We start from the raw sequence: 23,678 nt of genomic DNA on the forward strand, positions 1-23,678 counted from the left end.
AGCAAGTAACAGAAACGCAAAGCACTCTCTGGCCAATAAACCTTTGAAAAATAATCCTAATAGTATTGTTTCTTATCAATCTTTATATTATTTTTTAAATGGCTGCAAGGTCTTACCAACTATTATAAATAATATCACCACAATATCAGAGGGAGTCCTCTGAAATATCAGAACTCTCTGTGCATTGTTATAAGCATTTTCATCATAACTTCTTCAGTAGTTTCCTAATATTTGTACTGGTCCAACATATATGGGACTCTATTAAATAATAAAAATATAGTGCCTACTAACAGCATTTCAGCTACAATAGGCGTTGGGAATCTGGACTCAAGCTTTAGCTACTGGTTTTGCATCTTATTATTTCAAGTTTGCTGAATGGACACGCGTTAAAGGACTTCTAAAGAGGATTACAAGTTGCTACCAAGAGGTCTCCCGGTTTGAAGGGAGATTTATTGATTTATTTATTGGTTGGATTTATAGGCCGCCTCATCCCCGAAGGGCTTGAGTGTTGGCTCCATTTCAAAAGAAAAGAAAAGTGAACCTCGGACCACACCAGTGATTTGTGAGTTGGTTGTGCAGTTATCCGCTTGTATAGATGTATTAAGGTGTATATAAGGCATGTTGATATTGTGGTGATATTATTTGTAATAGTTGGTAAGAGCTTACAGCCATTTAAAAAATAATATAAAGATTGATAAGAAACAATACTATTAGGATTATTTTTCAAAAGTTTATTGGCCAGAGAGTGCTTTGCGTTTCTGTTACTTGCTAGTCACATTGCACTCTAGATTGACACATCATTTAATTACTGTTGTTTTATTGCCCATATGGCCTTGTACACCGCTCAGAGCCCTTTGGGGGTTGAGCGGGTCTATTAAGTTTAATTAACAACAACAACAACTTCTTCTTAAGATCCTTTGTCCTTGTCAGTTTCTTCAATTCTCTAAACAAGAATTGGGTATCCTGTTCCCTCTAATTGGGGTAACACTAAGCCCCGTAGGATCCTACTGTCCGCTCTTAGTGAAAGGTAGTTTCCTATCACTCAGCAAAATAAGTGTCAACAGCCAACCACAGGCAAATATGATCCCCGGTTCTGTTTGCTTGAACATGATACCCCAAACCTCGCTCGAGCACCTTCTCACAACCCAAGTCCTGAAGCAGCAGGAGGCACCTCCACTCAAGCACTCTGTCCCCAAAGCTCCGGCTCACCTGCCCGGGTGCTCAGAAGGAAGACGAAGATGGGTTGAGTCCCAAAGTTCTTAATGGCGAGATGTCTCTCTTCGCCGCGGACAGACCCATCCAGGCGCTCATAACTGTATCCTTTGCAATTACAAAAGATAAATAATTTTTGTATTATTTGCTTAATTTATAACCTGCCTTTCTCCCCAGTGGGGAGGCAGTGGCTTAAGTTGTTCTCTCCTCCACCGTTTTAGCTTCACACCAACCCTGTAAGGTGGGTTATGTGAATGTATAACTACAGGTGGGAGCTGGAGATCTTCTCAAATTCTACCTGATCTCCAGATGACAGATCACTTCCGCTGGAGAAACTGGCTCCGTGGCTCTCTGCCCTCCCCACTCTATAGGGTCTCTCCCCTCCCCAAAGCCCATCCGCCTCAAAGTCCATTCCCAAATTTCCAGGAATTTCTGAACTGGGAATCTGTCATGGCATGTGGAAAAAAGAGGGTTCACCTCCCAGGCAGCAGACAGCTGGAACAGCAACAGAGCCGGAGCCAGAAAGTCTGGAGCAACTTGTGATAGTCGACCTTTAACATGACTGGTGCAAGAGACTGTGACTCTGTTCCTATGGAAAGACTGTTGCTGGGCAAAGTGCTAGCTTGAACATTATAAACCTGTGAATAGAACTCTGTATGTATTTTAGTTCTATTCTGTTCTATCTTACTGACTTAGGTCTTACTGCTTAGTTCTGTGTAGCTTAAGAACTTTGCAGTGTTTGTTATGCTGCAACTAACAAGTAAAGCCTTCCTGTGGAAAGAACATCTTGTGTGACGTGTCTTGTTCTAAGAAGGTGGGCTGCTGAGTGTAAGCAGTTGAACTACTAGTCTACTATGGGTAGCTCCGCTCTACTCTGCTGATAAAATCCTGTCCCTTACCTTTCCCTTAGTCTGGTAAACCTGCATTTTTGGATTCAACACAACACAGCAAATCATTCAGGAAAACAACCAACGAGCTTCCCAATGGTTGGTGCGAAAGATCAACGGAAGGACTTCCCTCCCTGCTGCAGCCCCCGAAAGGAATGCTACCTGACAAGCCTAGGAAGAGAAGTGTTTACCTCTATAATCCAGGTAGTCCTGCAGGATATCCAGCATTCGAGTCATCTGGGAAAACAGTAACACCCGATGGCCCCTGAAACAAGGGAGGAGGGGAAGACCCAGAGTTTGCGTGGCACGTCCAAGGCAGATTATGTATTTATGTTACTAGATTTCTATACTGCCCTTTCCCGTTCGGCCTCCATCTTCCGTGGGAGCAAGGGCCACTGAACTCCGTGGCATTTTTTGCTAAGTAGAAGAAGAGTTTGGATTTATACCCCACTTTTCTCAGCCATAAGAAGCCTCAAAACAGCTTACAAACTCCTTTCCCTTCCTCTCCCCATAACAGGCACCTGGTGAGGCAGCTGAGGCTGGGAGAATTTGGAAAGAACTGGGACTGGCCCATGGTCACCCAGCAGGCTTCATGTGGAGGAGTGGGGAATCAAACCCAGAGTTCTTCAGAGTAAGGTCTGCCACGCATGCGGAGGAGTGGGGAATCAACCAGCTCTCCAGATTAGAATTAACCACTCTTAACCACTACACCAGACTGACTCTTAAAAGAAACTACGGAGTAGGTTGTGAGTGTGGGAGTCTATCCGAAGTCCTGTCTCATGACAGAGTAGTTCAGTGAACAATGGCAGAAGCAATGGCAGAAGTTCACCAGCCGAAAGTCATGGCCACAGCGGGCATTAGTTATGTTCCCCCTAGAAACGAAATACAAACATTTCCTATAGAAGCAGAAGCAAGTGACACCCCACCCCACCCCCATTTCTGTCTCCAGGACTCCTGGAACGAGCCAGTTTGTATTCCCAGGACTTGATTTTTCCCATCTTCTGACTTTTTCACAGCTCCCTTCATTATCAATTCCCAAACAGCTTTTAATGCGGCTGGTCTCAATGTTCTGCCATCCACTTTATTAGAAGGGATACACTGTGGTGGGCCAGGCCTTTTGTGAATGTCCTGCAGGGTATACTGAAAAGCACTGTTTACTGCTTGAGCGCTTGCTGCTCCCAATTCTATCTGGGCTTCCAGAGGAAGTGATGCTCCACTCGGCAGTTCAGGGCTTGGCACCAGCAAGAAAGACCAGAAGCGCTGGCCCCTCCAGCCAGAAATGTGAAGATCCAGCAAAAGACACAGGGAAAAATTCAGAAAAAACAAGCAAACAAAAACCTGGGTATTTTTACACCATTTCCCCAAAAAGCCTCCACCCCCCCCCCCCCATTCCCACTGGAAAAACTGGAACTTTTGGTGGACCACTGAAACCAAACTCGATGAGCAGCAGTGGCGTAGGAGGTTAAGAGCTCGTGTATCTAATCTGGAGGAACCGGGTTTGATTCCCAGCTCTGCTGCCTGAGCTGTGGAGGCTTATCTGGGGAATTCAGATTAGCCTGTGCACTCCCACACATGCCAGCTGGGTGACCTTGGGCTAGTCACAGCTTTTCGGAGCTCTCTCAGCACCACCCACCTCACTGGGTGTTTGTTGTGAGGGGGAAAGGGCAAGGAGATTGTCAGCCCCTTTGAGTCTCCTGCAGGAGAGAAAGGGGGGATATAAATCCAAACTCTTCTTCTTCTTCTTCTCTGAATAAGGGAAAGGCTTTGAAAGGCAAGGTTTTTCACATTCAAAATATATAGCATGAAAAAACCCAGAGGAATGGAAAAACTGAGACTGGCCCATTTTGGGGAGCACTGAAAAGGAAACTCCTATGAAATACTTTCTCCTGAGAAAACATTGTCATTCATTTACAATATATAGCATGAAGAGGTCTGAGAACATTATCATTTTTGGGGGGGAACTTTGGGGAACACTGAAAAGAGCTCTCTTTTTGGAGGGGGGAGGGATGAGTTAAATGAATGACACATCTACAAAACAGAAGAAAGAAATATTTCCCCACAGCGTTTCAAAATTCCCAGAAATGTTACACCTCTACATCCAGTTAAAATAAATCCTGTATGATGGAAGAATGCTTAAGTTCTGAATGGTTTCTGGCCCGTGCTTCTTACTGGATTTCACTTTCAGTTTTAAAATACATTTAAAAAGCACTGAGCAATCCAGGCGCAGGTGGCATAATTTTGTGATATTCCCCTAATTCCTCAGTGTAGCTGATTTTTAATATAACTGTTGCTTCTGAACTGAAACCCAAGCCCTGGCCTCACACCAGCCAGTCCTTAATTGTGACTGAAAATAAAAAGGACTTGTCTGGTAATGCGCTCAGACTCTCTTCAGCGCCCACTTAGAGCAACCAATCTTGATCCTCTTTGATCTGAGATTGCAAATGCCTTAGCAGACCAGGTGCTCAGGAGCAGCAACAGTAGAAGGCCATTGCTTTCACATCCTGCATGTGAGCTCCCAAAGGCACCTGGTGGGCCACTGCGAGTAGCAGAGAGCTGGACTAGATGGACTCTGGTCTGATCCAGCTGGCTTGTTCTTATGTTCTTAACCCAACATACCCTGTGTGGAGGAACGACAGAAGCTTGTCCAGTAAGCTCAGTTTTCCACTGACGTCAATGAGATGGTCTCCAATGGCAAAGGGTTCTGGTTCTACTCCTGGAACGGAAAGATGTTTGGGTTAGAAAGAATTCCTGATAGCCGAACCCAAGACATGGGGTCTTCAAGGCTAGAGAGGTATGGAGCACCTATCTGGATTGAAGCGGCGAACAAAATCTTAAATAGATCTCAATCCTGTTTTTTTTATAAAATCATGGGACTACCCAACTGTGCTCCATACGCAGCCCTATGCTTAGAACTTGGGCAAATATCCCATGTCACAATGGCTTGGCTGAGGACCATCAAATATTGGCTGCACATCCATTTTTCACAAGATCATTCTAGCTTAATCCACTCGATGCTCTCCGACTCGGTAGTTCCCAGATGGACGACGTTGGTGGAAGAAAAAATTAGCTCTATCGGCCTCCCACTAGAGTCACTTTACTCTTCCACTGTACCGGAGGCCTATAATTGCCTGAAAATCAGGCTGCTGGAACATGAGTACTGCAACATGATAGCTGAAGCGAGGAAAACATGCTCTCCTCTAAATTTGCTTATCCCTTTTGAACAAGGACATACAGCCAACTACCTTTTCTGGCTTACCAATCCAAGGCACAGAAGAGCCATATCCTTGGCCCGTTTCAATTTAATGCCCTCTATGCTCCTTAAAGGCAGATACCAACGCATAGATAAACAAAAGAGGCTATGCCCATGCAACTCAGGCCAAGTAGAGACACTGGAGCACACTCTGTTTCATTGTGCAAGATTTGCCAAGATCAGAATGACCCAACCCATCATTGCTTCACTTCTATACAATCATTTAACTGATGCTCTTAGGATTCCGTTAATCTTAGATAATCTTGATCCTTACTTCTGCGAAAGCGTAGCAAAATATCTTTTAAAGATTATAGACGCAACGCTAGATGGATACTAAGCACTAGATTGCTATCATCATAACAACAACAATGCTGCTTACATTAACTATTTGCTATTGGCACACAGTGCCTACCTCTGCCAGCAACCTTTGGGTTCACGGTCACGGTCACCCAAAGTCAAATGTGGGTGATTCATTGAGGGATGTCGTAGTTTTGTTATTGATTGCTAGATGGAGTGAGTGACAACTGAAGGCTGTGGCAACCTATGGGAGTCAAATCAATTGTTTGCCCATTTCCTCGCCCCCTATCCCTTGTTCTGTGTTAGGGTTAGGTGCCACTCTAACAAACTCTGTGTTTTATAGTGGAGTGTTGATACTGTATGCTGTTGTGATGCCTGGGCTCTGTTGGTGGGTTTTTAGTCAGGTCTGTGGAGAGGTGTATAGGAATGGCACTTTTGACGAGTCCATTTGGACTAAACTATTGATGAGACTCTGAATGGCTGCTGTAACTATCTGTCTTTTATGGACAATTGTTTTATTGTTTTATTGTATTTATTGTATTATTGTATTTATTGTATTTTGGAATGCCAATAAAGGCTATCATGTGTAAAAAAAAGGCTAGAGAGGTGGTTTTCCATTGCCTGCCTCTACATATCGGCCTTGGGTTTCCTTAGTGGTCTCCCATCCAAGTACTAACCTGGGCCAGTCCTTCTTAGCTTCTAAGATCCAACGAGACCATGCTAACCTGGGTCACCCAAATCAGGGCAACATTTAAGGAGGTTGTCTCTAAAATCGAAGTGTTCTAAACGTGGCACCTTTAAGGAGGGTCCACGGCTCAGTGGTACAGTGGATGCTTTCCAGTCTTCCAGTCCAGGGGTCTTAGGACATCCTCTCTCTGCCTGAGATGCTGATCTTTCAGCCCAGCAAGGAATGGATGAACACACTTCCCTCCTGGGCTCAGTCAGCACTTCTCTTGAGGGGCAGCTTTGCATTTTTCCTTCTTAGTGACCAGAGGCGTACCAGGGGTAAATGGCGCCTGGAGACCAGAGGCGTACCAGGGGTAAATGGCGCCCGGAGACAATCTACCCCCCCCCCCACACTGCCAGGCTCCACCCCCTTGCTGCCGGGTGCCCTCGACCCCGCCCATGTCACCATGGACATGGGCAAGGTCTAGAGTGCCCGACTCCCCCTGCCGGCTGGCTCCCAGCCGGCAGCCTGCAGTCCCTTCTGACCTCCCCTTCGGGCAGGCCAGAAGAGACTGAAGTCCCCGGCCTAGGAGACCTTTTATAAGCACTGAGGCCGGGGGTGGGGCTTGGGGAGCAGGAAGTTCCACAGCTGGGAGTCCAGCCGGCAGGGGGGGAAGGGAGGGGGGAGCCCTGGGCACCCTAGACCTTGCACATGTCCATGGCAACATGGGCGGGGTTGAGGGTGGGGTTGAGGGCGCTTGGAGGAAGCAGGAAGTCCTGCTGCCTCATGGTTTTTGCATGCCCTTGCCCCCATCCATGTGTCATTAACATGGGCAGGGTCAGGGGTTCTCAGAGTCAATGAGGCAGCAGGACTTCCTGCTGCCTCTTGGTCTTCAAGTGCCCTGACCCCACCCATATTAATGACACATGGGCGGGGGCGAGGCACACAAAAACAACGAGGCAGCAGGACTTCCTGTTCACATGGGAGGCCGATTTTGCGCCCCCCATGTGACCAGAAGAGAGGCACCTGGGGACAAGGGGTACCCCTTATCCCTAGGTAGATACACCACTGCTAGTGACTGGAACCAATATCTCTTTCCTCTTCCAGTTTCAACAGGCACAGGACCCTTCACATTTGCTTGCATCAGTGGCTTTCTTACCATCAAACAGGTAGGGGTGGGCGACACACTTCCGAAGCTGAATCAAAATATTCTGCAGCTTCATTTTCTTTCCCGTGTCATTTTCAAATGCACCTGGAATGCAAGGAAAAGAGACCCACGCTGATAAACTCTGCACTAAATCACCTGAGCAGGGATTCCCAGCATGAGGGTGTCACGGGACCTGCTGACTCTTTTCCTGAAGCTCTCCGTGGGCTTCTGGTTGGCCTCTGTGTGAGACAGGATGCTGGTCTGATTCAGCGGGGCTCTTCCTAAGTTCTTATGATATGACTATGCTTAGCATCCCCTTTCCACTGTATAACAAACTCCAGGAGAACATGATCACTCCCACCTAAGGATCCTGCCACTTCCACTCCACTAATCAGGTCCTCATTATTGATTAGGAGCAGATCTAAAATAGCCGTTTCCCTTGTTGCTTCTTCCACCTTCTGGACCATGAAATTGTCTGCAAGGCAAGTGAGAAATTTGTTGGACCTGATTGTCATGGAAGAGTTTGACTCCCAGCAAATATCTGGATAATTGAAATCTCCCATTACTACTACTTTCTTGTGCAAGTTTGGTCATCTGTTCCAAGAATGCCTCATCCATATTTTCAGATTGGCATGGGGGTCTATAATAGACCCCCACAGTGGGATCAGTGTTGTTTCTCTCCCCCTTAATTTTTACCCAGATGCTCTCAGCCTGGCTTGGAGGATTTAAGTCATGGACCTGCTCACAGCTGTAATGATCTTTTACGTGTAATGCTCCTCCTCCTCCTTTCCTATTTGATCTGTTTCTCCGAAATAGGTTATACCCTTCAACTCTTATGTTCCAATCATCCCACCAGGTTTCAGTGATACGTATAATATTATGTTTGTTTTGCTGAATTAAGAGTTCAATTTCATCTTAAGTGGAATTTAATCCCTATCAGGTCTACACAGGGATGTAGCCTTAATCAGCAGGCGGAAAAAAAGACCGTGGTGATTTCTCCACCATCTTCAAGACGTCACTTCACAAACTGAGGTTCAAACTCAGTTCAAAGAGGACAGACAGCACTCGCTCCCTTGAGATAAACAGCATCACCCTCCACAAGACCTCTGGCTGACAATCGTGTCTGGATAGCTCTACGATACGGTCAGTATCAAGGTTCGGCAAAACATGTCGGCACTTCACAGGATGCAAAATTAGAGAAACGCGCAAGGCTAGTCCAATTCCTGTGGCGTGGTTTTATGGTAACTCTCTCACCTTCTAGGATACATGGTGGTTTTTGTCCTTCCCCCACTAGGAGGGGGTTTGGGAAAGAGGCCCAGCCACTGGTCGTGGCCCACCTGCCCTTGGGGGAAGGGCAGGGAAGAGGAGATGGAAAGGGAATGGGGGCCATCGTTCGGTCATCGCCCATCCACGCTGGGGGGAAGGGGAGAAAGGGGGAGAGGAGAAGGAAAGGGGGCCACCCACCCTGGCGGATTTGGGGGGCGGGGAGATGGTTGATTGGTGCTGAAAACCACAGGATTTGTCACTGAAAGCACCTAACAGCTACAATTTCATAGCCCCCAATGCAACAGGATTCAACCTAATGAACATAGAAGGGAAGACGGTTTGAGCCGGAAAGAAAATTTTTTGTTTCAACTCCACTTTCCACCCTTCTTACATCCACGTGTTTGTTTTTGAATGACTGGTTCCGAAACCTCCCCTGGCTCTATTTACCCGGGTCCTTCATCAGAATCGCCTTATACAGCTTCCTCTGCACAGCCGACATGCCGTGGTGGAGCACCACCTCCATCTTCTTAGGGAGTTCGGCTGCAACTTCCGATTTCGCCCTGCGGAGCAGGAATGGCTGAAGAACAGCGTGGAGCTCGTCGGCTGCATGAGAAGAGGGAGAAACGCTGTCAAGCCTGTGGACTCCAAAGGCCGCATCTGCTCTCTCAGTTCTCCAGAGCATCTGATGCTGTACTGGGCTGAAGGCAGAGCTACACATGGGGACACTGGTGGGGGTTTCAAGGCCCAAGTAAAGGGTCTGAGTGGCATTTCGTGGACTGACATGTTTGAAAGCCCAGAGGCCTTCACAAAGCAAGCCACAGAGAGCGGTGCCGCCACCGTTGTACCTTTTGAAAGCCTCTCTGCATTCAAGAAGACACCCTGGCTGCAAGGGAGTGGAAAGAGGACACCAGAAAAGCCCTCTGGGAGAAGGCCTGTGGTCAATTGAGTTCAACAGCCTGTTTCACGCAGCTGTCAACCAGTTGTCTTGTAGGGCCAGAAAACAGGGCCCAAAAGTCAAGGCCAGTCCTGATGTTGCTTCTGAGCACTGGGGTTCAGTAGTTTACTACTTCTGAATGGCCAGTAGCTACTGGGGGCCCCCAGCCACCGACCCTGGCAGGTAAAAAGGCAGTAAACCTCTGAATTCCATTACCAGACAGCAACTGCAGGGGAAGGCTTTTACGTGCTGCTGTAGGACCTCCGGAGGAACTGGCTGGCCACTGTGTGAGATGGGATGCTGAACTAGATGGATCCCTAGTTTGAGCCATCAGGGCTCTTCTTCTGTTCTTATGAAGGCCTCGGTCTTTGTATGCTGTCGTAGGACCTGCAGCCAGGAACTGTGTGAGAGGCGATGCTGGACTAGGTGGATCCCTAGTTTGATCCGTCAGGGCTCTTCTTACGTCCTTATGAAGGCCTTGGCCTCCGTGCTCTGTGGTTGGTTCTCCAGAGGAACTGGTTGGCCTCTGTGTGAGACAGGATGCTGGTCTGATTTAGCGGGGCTCTTCCTATGTTCTTATGATATGACTCTCTGGAGAGGTGATGCCAATTTGAGCAGACAAGTCCGACCTTGAAGGACCACAGGCCTGATTCAGCATAAGACAGTTTTATAAAAGTTTAATGGGTTTGCTGTGTTCCCTTCATGCTACAGCGGATGCCCCAGTCCACTTCCTTGTTCTCCCAGAGACCTGCCAGGGAACCCCCACCCCCTCTGAATGCCAGGCCTTTCCCTCGCCTGAAAGCCTGCAACCTGCCAGCCACCTCTTTGACCTCCACTGATGAACCCAGCAGAGGCAGCAGCGAAGTCCTGGGACAGGAAGAGGGGAGAAGTCACATGGGATGTGTGTGTGTGTGGGGGGGATTGTGTTTGAGCTACAGGAGTGTCCCCACGGATGAGACGTGAAACTTGCCTGCTTTGCTATGCTTTTCGATTCCATGGTAACGGCCAACAAATTCTTCCACTTGCGTTTCAGGGAATACGTCAGGTTCAATAAAAGTCAGCAGGGCGTATAACTCTTGAAGGCTGTTCTGAATCGGAGTCCCAGTCAGCAGAAGCGTGAAGTTCACTGAAAACTGAAAGAAACCCAGAAGGTGTGTACTCAAGACAGTGCCGGAGGACAGTTCATCCACAACGAGAGGTTAGTACCAAAGAAAACAGACGAGGGGAGGCTGGACCATCAAATTTTGCAAAAAAGGACAACTCAGAGTATGTTCCAGAAGTATGAATTGCCTTTCTTTGCTCAGAAAACCTGCCAAAGCAAGGGCTTTCTTGGGGAATGTAGCACAGATACCTGAGGGGGGAGGGGGGCTTGGGATGGGGGGAAAACATGGCAACTAAATTCCAGTCATAGTATATTTTGATAACTTTGTGTATTTTCTCTCCTTTCGTGAATATGCTTTCAGCCCATTTTGACTCTAAAGCAGCAGCAGAAGAAGAGTTGGTTTTTATATCCCACTTTTCTCTACCAAAAGGAGTCTCAAAGCGGCTTACAAACTCTTTCCCTTCCTCTCCCTGCAACAGCCACCTTGCGAGGTAGGTGGGGCTGAGAGAGTTCTGAGAGAACTGTCCCAAGGTTACCCAGCAGGCCTCACAGGGAGGAGCGGGGAAATCAAACCTGCAGATTAGAGTCCACCATTCATGTGGAGGAGTGGGGGATCAAGCCTGCGTCCACCTTTCACATGGAGGAGCTGCCAGAAGAAGAAGAGTTTGGATTTATACCCCCACTTTCTCTCCTGCAGGAGACTCAAAGGGGCTGACAATCTCCTTGCCCTTCCCCCCTCACAACAAACAGCCTGTGAGGTAGGTGGGGCTGAGAGAGCTCGAGAAGCTGTGACTAGCCCAAGGTCACCCAGCTGGCGTGTGTGGGAGTGCACAGGCTAATCTGAATTCCCCAGATAAGCCTCCACGGCTCAGGCGGCAGAGCTGGGAATCAAACCCGGTTCCTCCAGATTAGATACACGAGCTCTTAACCTCCTACGCCACTGCTGCTCCAGGAACCAAACCCGTTTCTACAGACAAGAGCCCACCACTCTTCACCACGACACCAAGTTGGTTCTCGAGCACCACTATAAAGTTTAAACGAACATGCAGAGGGATCTGTCATGTGACCTTCATCTACACTGGATCCAGCCAGGTGGTCAACCAAAGAACAGCGTCTCATTTTGAACACTCAGAACTGCGCCACTTACAACCCCTTGCAGTTGTCCTTACAACAGTTTGTAAGGCAAGATAATAACTCCCAAAATGCAAATGAGAGGAGGAATAAGCCGATTTGCTGCTGCCTGACTGGTAAACTGACAGCCAGACAACATCTGAACCTGGCATTTGCCCATTTACCTCTCCTTCTGCTACCACACCAGCTTTTACCTTGGAAAGCACTCGATGAAGCAACGATTCCTGATTTTTCAGCCGGTGGGCTTCATCCACCACGAGGCACGCCCAGTTAAAGCTGAACACAAACATACATTTCAGAACAGAGACATTTACATTCCACCGTTCTCTACTGAAAGGAGTCTCAAAGTGGCCTTTCCTTCCCCTCCCCACAGACACCTTGTGAGGTAGGTGAGGCTGAGGGAATTCTGAGAGAACTGTGACAGACCCAAGGTTACCCAGCAGGTTTCACGTGGAGGAGTGGGGAATTGAACCCGGTTCACCAGATTAGAGTCTACCACTCTCAACCACTACACCACGCTGGCTTCCAACAAGATCAGACACATCTGCTCTCGAGATGTTCCCCCTTTTCCTCACCTGGCTATGCAGTGGTCTGTGGGGAAGGCTCCTCCTCCCCCGTGGCAATTCTCCCCCAGCCTCCAAAGCTCTGCTCTCTATTGATCACAAAGCACAACCCACCACGTTTTTCATCCTGTCCATTCTCTTCGGTTATGTGCGTTTCTCCATGCAATTAGCCTTGCATTTTCCACAGGGAAGCTAAGAAAAACTGCTCATATATTTTATTTTATTGGTTGTTTTTCTTGCTACTGTTGGATAGAAGCACAATTGCTGGTAAAAAGAATGAATCCTCCATTTCATTTCTTGAACTTCTATAACTAACAAAAAAAATGCCCATCCTGTTGCATTCTGAAGCAAAGGATTCTAAGAGAAACAAGCAAATGTAGATGCACCTTGTCATGAAACTAGCGTCCTCACCCTACCAAGCCCTGCTGGAGTCAATTCACGACTTCCACTTTAGCACGCAGCTCAGAGGCATTACATCCCAAGCACGACATTGTTTCTGGGACTCCTTCCCTCCAAATCAGAGGTAGGTTTGAGTTGCGATTAGGAAGGGGAGCTTGACCGTTTAGATAACCTAAGGAGTGGCATTCTGTGTTGAAGCTTCAAAGAGAGATTACAATGCAAGGATGCTGAACTTGAGTTAATTCACAGATTCAGAACAATGACCTCCTCTCCCCGCCCCCCAGGGTTGAATAAGAACATAGGAGTCTTACCTCACCACAGACGTGAACTTTCTGTCCCCTCTGCTCTAATCTGATTACATTTTGCAGTACACCTTTACTTCCCGAGTTCTTTCTTCGCAACTTCCATGCAGTATCAACGTTCAAAGCTCTAAATGGCCTGGGACCTTGGTATCTGTGAGACTGCCTCTCTCTCTATGTCCCCCAAAGGGCATTATGCTCTGCAAATAACAACTTACTGGCGATCCCTGGACCAAAAAGTGTTTGGTTGTCCTCAACCAGAACCAGGGCCTTCTAACCTCTGGTGCCAGTCCGTTGGAACGTTCTGTCTATTGAGACAAGGGCTCTGTGGGATTCACAGCAGTTCCGCACGGCTTGTAAGACGAAGCTGTCCTGCCAGGCCTACCGATGAGTGGTTTTATCCATCTTGGCTGGCCTTCCCCACTTTCTCCATTTCCATTATTATTTATTGGTTTACTAACACAGATGTATGGGGAGAGTCGTGTAATTACCGTATATACTCATGTATGAGTCGAATTTTTCAGCACATTTTTAATGCTGAAAAAGTTCCCCTCGACTTATATGCAGGTCATTAAAAATTTTTGTGTTTTTACTTTGCCGGCCAGCAGGGGGCGCAGTTTTTATGCTAGAAGCATCAAAATTTCAGGGTACCCTCAGAAGACTCTCCTGATGATACCAGCCAAGTGTGGTAAAGTTTGGTTCAGGTGGTCCAAAGTTATGGACCCCCAAAGGAGGCGCCCCCATTCCCCATTGTTTTCAATGGGAGCTATTAGTAGATGGGGCTACCCTTTTGAGGGTCCATAACTTTGGACCCTCTGAACCAAACTTCACCAAACCTGGCTGGTCTCATCAGGAGAGTCTCTTTATGATACCAGCCAGGTTTGGTGAAGTTTGGGTCAGGGGATCCAAAGTTAGTGACCCCCAAAGGGGATGCCCCATCCCCCATTGTTTACAATGGAAGCTAATAGTAGATTTTTCATTTCTGATAATATCCCTCTTAAAATCTAAGTTGGGTTACATTTGGACATACAGATGATGATGAGGAATCCAGTTCTGAAGGATTTTAACTCTTGTGTTTTAGCTTGGTTGCTGGTTGAGCTAAGGTTTTTGTACTTTTAAAGTTATTGTTGATACCATATTGTTCTTGTTGACGCTCTTTTCCACTTACAGAGCCAGTTTACTGTTTTTCTTTGAAATAAATATTCAAAAACATTTAACCTACTGATGCCTCAATTGATGCTGCATGTCCCACCCTCGACTTATACGCGAGTCAATAAGTTTCCCCAGTTTTTTGTGGTAAAATTAGGTGCCTCGACTTATATGCGGGTCGACTTATACACGAGTATATACAGTAGTTGTTTCTCCTTTGTGGGATTTACTATTCTAATGCACCAGGTTTTTCTGTTAGGTTGATTTTATTGAAACTGATCATATTGACATTAGCTGTCTGTTGCAATAGGGGAGGGCAGGTTAGAAATCTAAGAAGGAACACCCCTCCCACCTTCTGCTTAGATACAAGGATCGCCATTGCTACTCATATTTGAATATGGAACTTTGACTCTCAGAAATCCTGTTGGTCTGTAAGGAGCGACTGGAAGTGAATCTAGCAGACCAGCACGGCTGCTCTCTACACAGCAAAATCAGTTTGCCATAAAATGAAATGATCAATGCCAAGTGAGAGGTGCACAAGGATACAGCCAGTTCCTAGGGCACCAAACCTGGCTTTGGTGATAAGCCGAGCCATCCCACCCCAAAGCTCCAGGTATAGCAAGTGCAACCCATTAGTTGTGAAAATCTCACTCTACATTAGCCCAAATGGAAAAAGAGGTCTATTGCTGTCTTGGTCAGGATATTCAGAGCCTGAAACTCCCACAGAGGAGGAATGGAGGAGAGAAGATGGTCAGTTGTCTCGACCAGTGTTCGAACACACTCACCTTTTCAGGAATGCAGCATCTCTGAGGCACAGCTGCAGATCAAGAAACGGAAAGGACAACGTTACTACTAAAGGGTCGTAAAATAGGAAAATGCAGCTTACTTAACCCTGAGATGTATTTTCCTCAATGTAGTACGGTATGATGAATGACAATAATGTTTAATTGTTCAACTAATTTCAATATATACCTGTGAAGGGATGATTTTATGAACTGTTATTTATTAAGATAAGTAGAGGCTGGTTGACAGCTGATACAATATGGGTGTTTTTGGAATTTGACTTTTTCTCATCTGCTTTTAGTAGAAGACTTTTGGTTTTACTGATTGATAACTAAGAGTTGATAAGATTTTTGAATATTTCCATTATACTAATCCAAGACTGTAATAAAGACAATGCATACTCAAGGGTTGCAACAGGGAAGTGTCAAAAGATGGTTCTCGCTGGACAAGCAAAATAACCAAAAAGAGGAGGGCAAAATTGGAATTTGACACAGTGACCCCATGCGATACTGCCCTTTACTGTCATGGGATTCTGTATAAGCCACGTTATGCGTAAGAGAAATCTATGTTCTGTGTGGAATTTTATATACAACAACCTTTATTAGGCATATTAAAATAGGCTCCAGAGCATTACAGAGATTTCTGAGGTACAAATCAAAAGTACATTCAAAACATAGACAGATAAACTGTATCTAGCATTGGACGTTACTTAGAAAATTCTGTCACTTGTAGAAGAAATTTTGCTACTTTTTCCAAGAGCACGGCCTCTGTGTTGTTTAACAAAAGCTCCACAGCAGAGTTGTCAGAGTCTTTTTCAGATTTGTCTAAGACCCGCCCAGGAGAGAAATTCCTAATACCCACATATCTCGGACAGTCAAGTATAATGTGAGCAAGAGTCTCCACTTGGTTTTTACAGTGTGGACAGACCCGATCCTGGAGAGGGATAGATAGGTAGCGACCCTTTGTAATGGCCGATGGGAAAGTATTACATCTGGCCCTTGTAATAATCCATCTCTGTTGGGGTTCAGTTAATAGTTCAAGATATTTGGCTATGTGCCCCTGTTCTGGTACTATTCCGACAGAAAGGGGTGAGCATGATTTATTTGCTTGGCCCAACAAGATATGGTATTCCTGTTCTAGAAGTCTGCTTTTTAAGGTTTGCAGAATCTCTCTGGGTGACAGCATACAGAGATCTTCAAGTATTAAACCTAGAGAGTAGATTTTTGATTTAAGAAGTTGATACCATTCGGAGGCAAATAGGTCTGGGCGCACAATATATGTTAAACTGCACTCATCAGAGTTAAAACAGTTTTAACTCTGTGTGGAAGTTATGAACCTAAGTAGCAAGTGAGGAAAATAAGCCTATATGGCTAGGTCTATTTAAGGAACTCCAGAGAACCAAGAAGAACTGTACATTATCTGGAACCATTACACTTGTGCACCTATCTGAAACCATTATGCTTATGACACTATACTGAAATTGTTATGCTCACCCCCCCCCCCCCCCACCCCCCCCCCCCCCCACCCCCCCCCCCCCCCACCCCCCCCCCCCCCCACCCCCCCCCCCCCCCACCCCCCCCCCCCCCCACCCCCCCCCCCCCCCACCCCCCCCCCCCCCCACCCCCCCCCCCCCCCACCCCCCCCCCCCCCCACCCCCCCCCCCCCCCACCCCCCCCCCCCCCCACCCCCCCCCCCCCCCACCCCCCCCCCCCCCCACCCCCCCCCCCCCCCACCCCCCCCCCCCCCCACCCCCCCCCCCCCCCACCCCCCCCCCCCCCCACCCCCCCCCCCCCCCACCCCCCCCCCCCCCCACCCCCCCCCCCCCCCACCCCCCCCCCCCCCCACCCCCCCCCCCCCCCACCCCCCCCCCCCCCCACCCCCCCCCCCCCCCACCCCCCCCCCCCCCCACCCCCCCCCCCCCCCACCCCCCCCCCCCCCCACCCCCCCCCCCCCCCACCCCCCCCCCCCCCCACCCCCCCCCCCCCCCACCCCCCCCCCCCCCCACCCCCCCCCCCCCCCACCCCCCCCCCCCCCCACCCCCCCCCCCCCCCACCCCCCCCCCCCCCCACCCCCCCCCCCCCCCACCCCCCCCCCCCCCCACCCCCCCCCCCCCCCACCCCCCCCCCCCCCCACCCCCCCCCCCCCCCACCCCCCCCCCCCCCCACCCCCCCCCCCCCCCACCCCCCCCCCCCCCCACCCCCCCCCCCCCCCACCCCCCCCCCCCCCCACCCCCCCCCCCCCCCACCCCCCCCCCCCCCCACCCCCCCCCCCCCCCACCCCCCCCCCCCCCCACCCCCCCCCCCCCCCACCCCCCCCCCCCCCCACCCCCCCCCCCCCCCACCCCCCCCCCCCCCCACCCCCCCCCCCCCCCACCCCCCCCCCCCCCCACCCCCCCCCCCCCCCACCCCCCCCCCCCCCCACCCCCCCCCCCCCCCACCCCCCCCCCCCCCCACCCCCCCCCCCCCCCACCCCCCCCCCCCCCCACCCCCCCCCCCCCCCACCCCCCCCCCCCCCCACCCCCCCCCCCCCCCACCCCCCCCCCCCCCCACCCCCCCCCCCCCCCACCCCCCCCCCCCCCCACCCCCCCCCCCCCCCACCCCCCCCCCCCCCCACCCCCCCCCCCCCCCACCCCCCCCCCCCCCCACCCCCCCCCCCCCCCACCCCCCCCCCCCCCCACCCCCCCCCCCCCCCACCCCCCCCCCCCCCCACCCCCCCCCCCCCCCACCCCCCCCCCCCCCCACCCCCCCCCCCCCCCACCCCCCCCCCCCCCCACCCCCCCCCCCCCCCACCCCCCCCCCCCCCCACCCCCCCCCCCCCCCACCCCCCCCCCCCCCCACCCCCCCCCCCCCCCACCCCCCCCCCCCCCCACCCCCCCCCCCCCCCACCCCCCCCCCCCCCCACCCCCCCCCCCCCCCACCCCCCCCCCCCCCCACCCCCCCCCCCCCCCACCCCCCCCCCCCCCCACCCCCCCCCCCCCCCACCCCCCCCCCCCCCCACCCCCCCCCCCCCCCACCCCCCCCCCCCCCCACCCCCCCCCCCCCCCACCCCCCCCCCCCCCCACCCCCCCCCCCCCCCACCCCCCCCCCCCCCCACCCCCCCCCCCCCCCACCCCCCCCCCCCCCCACCCCCCCCCCCCCCCACCCCCCCCCCCCCCCACCCCCCCCCCCCCCCACCCCCCCCCCCCCCCACCCCCCCCCCCCCCCACCCCCCCCCCCCCCCACCCCCCCCCCCCCCCACCCCCCCCCCCCCCCACCCCCCCCCCCCCCCACCCCCCCCCCCCCCCACCCCCCCCCCCCCCCACCCCCCCCCCCCCCCACCCCCCCCCCCCCCCACCCCCCCCCCCCCCCACCCCCCCCCCCCCCCACCCCCCCCCCCCCCCACCCCCCCCCCCCCCCACCCCCCCCCCCCCCCACCCCCCCCCCCCCCCACCCCCCCCCCCCCCCACCCCCCCCCCCCCCCACCCCCCCCCCCCCCCACCCCCCCCCCCCCCCACCCCCCCCCCCCCCCACCCCCCCCCCCCCCCACCCCCCCCCCCCCCCACCCCCCCCCCCCCCCACCCCCCCCCCCCCCCACCCCCCCCCCCCCCCACCCCCCCCCCCCCCCACCCCCCCCCCCCCCCACCCCCCCCCCCCCCCACCCCCCCCCCCCCCCACCCCCCCCCCCCCCCACCCCCCCCCCCCCCCACCCCCCCCCCCCCCCACCCCCCCCCCCCCCCACCCCCCCCCCCCCCCACCCCCCCCCCCCCCCACCCCCCCCCCCCCCCACCCCCCCCCCCCCCCACCCCCCCCCCCCCCCACCCCCCCCCCCCCCCACCCCCCCCCCCCCCCACCCCCCCCCCCCCCCACCCCCCCCCCCCCCCACCCCCCCCCCCCCCCACCCCCCCCCCCCCCCACCCCCCCCCCCCCCCACCCCCCCCCCCCCCCACCCCCCCCCCCCCCCACCCCCCCCCCCCCCCACCCCCCCCCCCCCCCACCCCCCCCCCCCCCCACCCCCCCCCCCCCCCACCCCCCCCCCCCCCCACCCCCCCCCCCCCCCACCCCCCCCCCCCCCCACCCCCCCCCCCCCCCACCCCCCCCCCCCCCCACCCCCCCCCCCCCCCACCCCCCCCCCCCCCCACCCCCCCCCCCCCCCACCCCCCCCCCCCCCCACCCCCCCCCCCCCCCACCCCCCCCCCCCCCCACCCCCCCCCCCCCCCACCCCCCCCCCCCCCCACCCCCCCCCCCCCCCACCCCCCCCCCCCCCCACCCCCCCCCCCCCCCACCCCCCCCCCCCCCCACCCCCCCCCCCCCCCACCCCCCCCCCCCCCCACCCCCCCCCCCCCCCACCCCCCCCCCCCCCCACCCCCCCCCCCCCCCACCCCCCCCCCCCCCCACCCCCCCCCCCCCCCACCCCCCCCCCCCCCCACCCCCCCCCCCCCCCACCCCCCCCCCCCCCCACCCCCCCCCCCCCCCACCCCCCCCCCCCCCCACCCCCCCCCCCCCCCACCCCCCCCCCCCCCCACCCCCCCCCCCCCCCACCCCCCCCCCCCCCCACCCCCCCCCCCCCCCACCCCCCCCCCCCCCCACCCCCCCCCCCCCCCACCCCCCCCCCCCCCCACCCCCCCCCCCCCCCACCCCCCCCCCCCCCCACCCCCCCCCCCCCCCACCCCCCCCCCCCCCCACCCCCCCCCCCCCCCACCCCCCCCCCCCCCCACCCCCCCCCCCCCCCACCCCCCCCCCCCCCCACCCCCCCCCCCCCCCACCCCCCCCCCCCCCCACCCCCCCCCCCCCCCACCCCCCCCCCCCCCCACCCCCCCCCCCCCCCACCCCCCCCCCCCCCCACCCCCCCCCCCCCCCACCCCCCCCCCCCCCCACCCCCCCCCCCCCCCACCCCCCCCCCCCCCCACCCCCCCCCCCCCCCACCCCCCCCCCCCCCCACCCCCCCCCCCCCCCACCCCCCCCCCCCCCCACCCCCCCCCCCCCCCACCCCCCCCCCCCCCCACCCCCCCCCCCCCCCACCCCCCCCCCCCCCCACCCCCCCCCCCCCCCACCCCCCCCCCCCCCCACCCCCCCCCCCCCCCACCCCCCCCCCCCCCCACCCCCCCCCCCCCCCACCCCCCCCCCCCCCCACCCCCCCCCCCCCCCACCCCCCCCCCCCCCCACCCCCCCCCCCCCCCACCCCCCCCCCCCCCCACCCCCCCCCCCCCCCACCCCCCCCCCCCCCCACCCCCCCCCCCCCCCACCCCCCCCCCCCCCCACCCCCCCCCCCCCCCACCCCCCCCCCCCCCCACCCCCCCCCCCCCCCACCCCCCCCCCCCCCCACCCCCCCCCCCCCCCACCCCCCCCCCCCCCCACCCCCCCCCCCCCCCACCCCCCCCCCCCCCCACCCCCCCCCCCCCCCACCCCCCCCCCCCCCCACCCCCCCCCCCCCCCACCCCCCCCCCCCCCCACCCCCCCCCCCCCCCACCCCCCCCCCCCCCCACCCCCCCCCCCCCCCACCCCCCCCCCCCCCCACCCCCCCCCCCCCCCACCCCCCCCCCCCCCCACCCCCCCCCCCCCCCACCCCCCCCCCCCCCCACCCCCCCCCCCCCCCACCCCCCCCCCCCCCCACCCCCCCCCCCCCCCACCCCCCCCCCCCCCCACCCCCCCCCCCCCCCACCCCCCCCCCCCCCCACCCCCCCCCCCCCCCACCCCCCCCCCCCCCCACCCCCCCCCCCCCCCACCCCCCCCCCCCCCCACCCCCCCCCCCCCCCACCCCCCCCCCCCCCCACCCCCCCCCCCCCCCACCCCCCCCCCCCCCCACCCCCCCCCCCCCCCACCCCCCCCCCCCCCCACCCCCCCCCCCCCCCACCCCCCCCCCCCCCCACCCCCCCCCCCCCCCACCCCCCCCCCCCCCCACCCCCCCCCCCCCCCACCCCCCCCCCCCCCCACCCCCCCCCCCCCCCACCCCCCCCCCCCCCCACCCCCCCCCCCCCCCACCCCCCCCCCCCCCCACCCCCCCCCCCCCCCACCCCCCCCCCCCCCCACCCCCCCCCCCCCCCACCCCCCCCCCCCCCCACCCCCCCCCCCCCCCACCCCCCCCCCCCCCCACCCCCCCCCCCCCCCACCCCCCCCCCCCCCCACCCCCCCCCCCCCCCACCCCCCCCCCCCCCCACCCCCCCCCCCCCCCACCCCCCCCCCCCCCCACCCCCCCCCCCCCCCACCCCCCCCCCCCCCCACCCCCCCCCCCCCCCACCCCCCCCCCCCCCCACCCCCCCCCCCCCCCACCCCCCCCCCCCCCCACCCCCCCCCCCCCCCACCCCCCCCCCCCCCCACCCCCCCCCCCCCCCACCCCCCCCCCCCCCCACCCCCCCCCCCCCCCACCCCCCCCCCCCCCCACCCCCCCCCCCCCCCACCCCCCCCCCCCCCCACCCCCCCCCCCCCCCACCCCCCCCCCCCCCCACCCCCCCCCCCCCCCACCCCCCCCCCCCCCCACCCCCCCCCCCCCCCACCCCCCCCCCCCCCCACCCCCCCCCCCCCCCACCCCCCCCCCCCCCCACCCCCCCCCCCCCCCACCCCCCCCCCCCCCCACCCCCCCCCCCCCCCACCCCCCCCCCCCCCCACCCCCCCCCCCCCCCACCCCCCCCCCCCCCCACCCCCCCCCCCCCCCACCCCCCCCCCCCCCCACCCCCCCCCCCCCCCACCCCCCCCCCCCCCCACCCCCCCCCCCCCCCACCCCCCCCCCCCCCCACCCCCCCCCCCCCCCACCCCCCCCCCCCCCCACCCCCCCCCCCCCCCACCCCCCCCCCCCCCCACCCCCCCCCCCCCCCACCCCCCCCCCCCCCCACCCCCCCCCCCCCCCACCCCCCCCCCCCCCCACCCCCCCCCCCCCCCACCCCCCCCCCCCCCCACCCCCCCCCCCCCCCACCCCCCCCCCCCCCCACCCCCCCCCCCCCCCACCCCCCCCCCCCCCCACCCCCCCCCCCCCCCACCCCCCCCCCCCCCCACCCCCCCCCCCCCCCACCCCCCCCCCCCCCCACCCCCCCCCCCCCCCACCCCCCCCCCCCCCCACCCCCCCCCCCCCCCACCCCCCCCCCCCCCCACCCCCCCCCCCCCCCACCCCCCCCCCCCCCCACCCCCCCCCCCCCCCACCCCCCCCCCCCCCCACCCCCCCCCCCCCCCACCCCCCCCCCCCCCCACCCCCCCCCCCCCCCACCCCCCCCCCCCCCCACCCCCCCCCCCCCCCACCCCCCCCCCCCCCCACCCCCCCCCCCCCCCACCCCCCCCCCCCCCCACCCCCCCCCCCCCCCACCCCCCCCCCCCCCCACCCCCCCCCCCCCCCACCCCCCCCCCCCCCCACCCCCCCCCCCCCCCACCCCCCCCCCCCCCCACCCCCCCCCCCCCCCACCCCCCCCCCCCCCCACCCCCCCCCCCCCCCACCCCCCCCCCCCCCCACCCCCCCCCCCCCCCACCCCCCCCCCCCCCCACCCCCCCCCCCCCCCACCCCCCCCCCCCCCCACCCCCCCCCCCCCCCACCCCCCCCCCCCCCCACCCCCCCCCCCCCCCACCCCCCCCCCCCCCCACCCCCCCCCCCCCCCACCCCCCCCCCCCCCCACCCCCCCCCCCCCCCACCCCCCCCCCCCCCCACCCCCCCCCCCCCCCACCCCCCCCCCCCCCCACCCCCCCCCCCCCCCACCCCCCCCCCCCCCCACCCCCCCCCCCCCCCACCCCCCCCCCCCCCCACCCCCCCCCCCCCCCACCCCCCCCCCCCCCCACCCCCCCCCCCCCCCACCCCCCCCCCCCCCCACCCCCCCCCCCCCCCACCCCCCCCCCCCCCCACCCCCCCCCCCCCCCACCCCCCCCCCCCCCCACCCCCCCCCCCCCCCACCCCCCCCCCCCCCCACCCCCCCCCCCCCCCACCCCCCCCCCCCCCCACCCCCCCCCCCCCCCACCCCCCCCCCCCCCCACCCCCCCCCCCCCCCACCCCCCCCCCCCCCCACCCCCCCCCCCCCCCACCCCCCCCCCCCCCCACCCCCCCCCCCCCCCACCCCCCCCCCCCCCCACCCCCCCCCCCCCCCACCCCCCCCCCCCCCCACCCCCCCCCCCCCCCACCCCCCCCCCCCCCCACCCCCCCCCCCCCCCACCCCCCCCCCCCCCCACCCCCCCCCCCCCCCACCCCCCCCCCCCCCCACCCCCCCCCCCCCCCACCCCCCCCCCCCCCCACCCCCCCCCCCCCCCACCCCCCCCCCCCCCCACCCCCCCCCCCCCCCACCCCCCCCCCCCCCCACCCCCCCCCCCCCCCACCCCCCCCCCCCCCCACCCCCCCCCCCCCCCACCCCCCCCCCCCCCCACCCCCCCCCCCCCCCACCCCCCCCCCCCCCCACCCCCCCCCCCCCCCACCCCCCCCCCCCCCCACCCCCCCCCCCCCCCACCCCCCCCCCCCCCCACCCCCCCCCCCCCCCACCCCCCCCCCCCCCCACCCCCCCCCCCCCCCACCCCCCCCCCCCCCCACCCCCCCCCCCCCCCACCCCCCCCCCCCCCCACCCCCCCCCCCCCCCACCCCCCCCCCCCCCCACCCCCCCCCCCCCCCACCCCCCCCCCCCCCCACCCCCCCCCCCCCCCACCCCCCCCCCCC

At 60.6% G+C, this 23,678-nt stretch overlaps 1 protein-coding gene across 1 annotated transcript; it reads right to left on the reverse strand.

The window, feature by feature from the left end:
- Positions 1-83: 83 nt before the first annotated feature.
- Positions 84-16,515, reverse strand: CHD1L (chromodomain helicase DNA binding protein 1 like). Its single transcript, XM_048504467.1, has 9 exons — positions 16,501-16,515; positions 15,089-15,120; positions 12,088-12,169; positions 10,631-10,793; positions 9,174-9,329; positions 7,473-7,565; positions 4,716-4,812; positions 2,291-2,364; positions 84-1,320 (listed from the first exon to the last, which is right to left on the reverse strand). The coding sequence occupies exons 1-9, from the start codon at positions 16,513-16,515 to the stop codon at positions 1,178-1,180; spliced, it is 855 nt and encodes a 284-aa protein (XP_048360424.1). The 3' UTR covers positions 84-1,177.
- Between the last annotated feature and the right edge of the window lie 7,163 nt (positions 16,516-23,678).

This window comes from Sphaerodactylus townsendi, linkage group LG07 (assembly GCF_021028975.2).
Source record: "Sphaerodactylus townsendi isolate TG3544 linkage group LG07, MPM_Stown_v2.3, whole genome shotgun sequence".
NCBI classification, from domain to species: domain Eukaryota; kingdom Metazoa; phylum Chordata; class Lepidosauria; order Squamata; family Sphaerodactylidae; genus Sphaerodactylus; species Sphaerodactylus townsendi.

Excerpts from the sequence above, each read along its gene's own strand:
- CHD1L (XM_048504467.1), bottom strand. Across the intron at positions 2,365-4,715 it reads CTGTCGTTCCTCCACACAGG|GGGCCATCGGGTGTTACTGT; the intron begins GTATGTTGGGTT and ends CCCTTGTTTCAG. Across the intron at positions 1,321-2,290 it reads GGACTACCTGGATTATAGAG|GATACAGTTATGAGCGCCTG; the intron begins GTAAACACTTCT and ends GTAATTGCAAAG.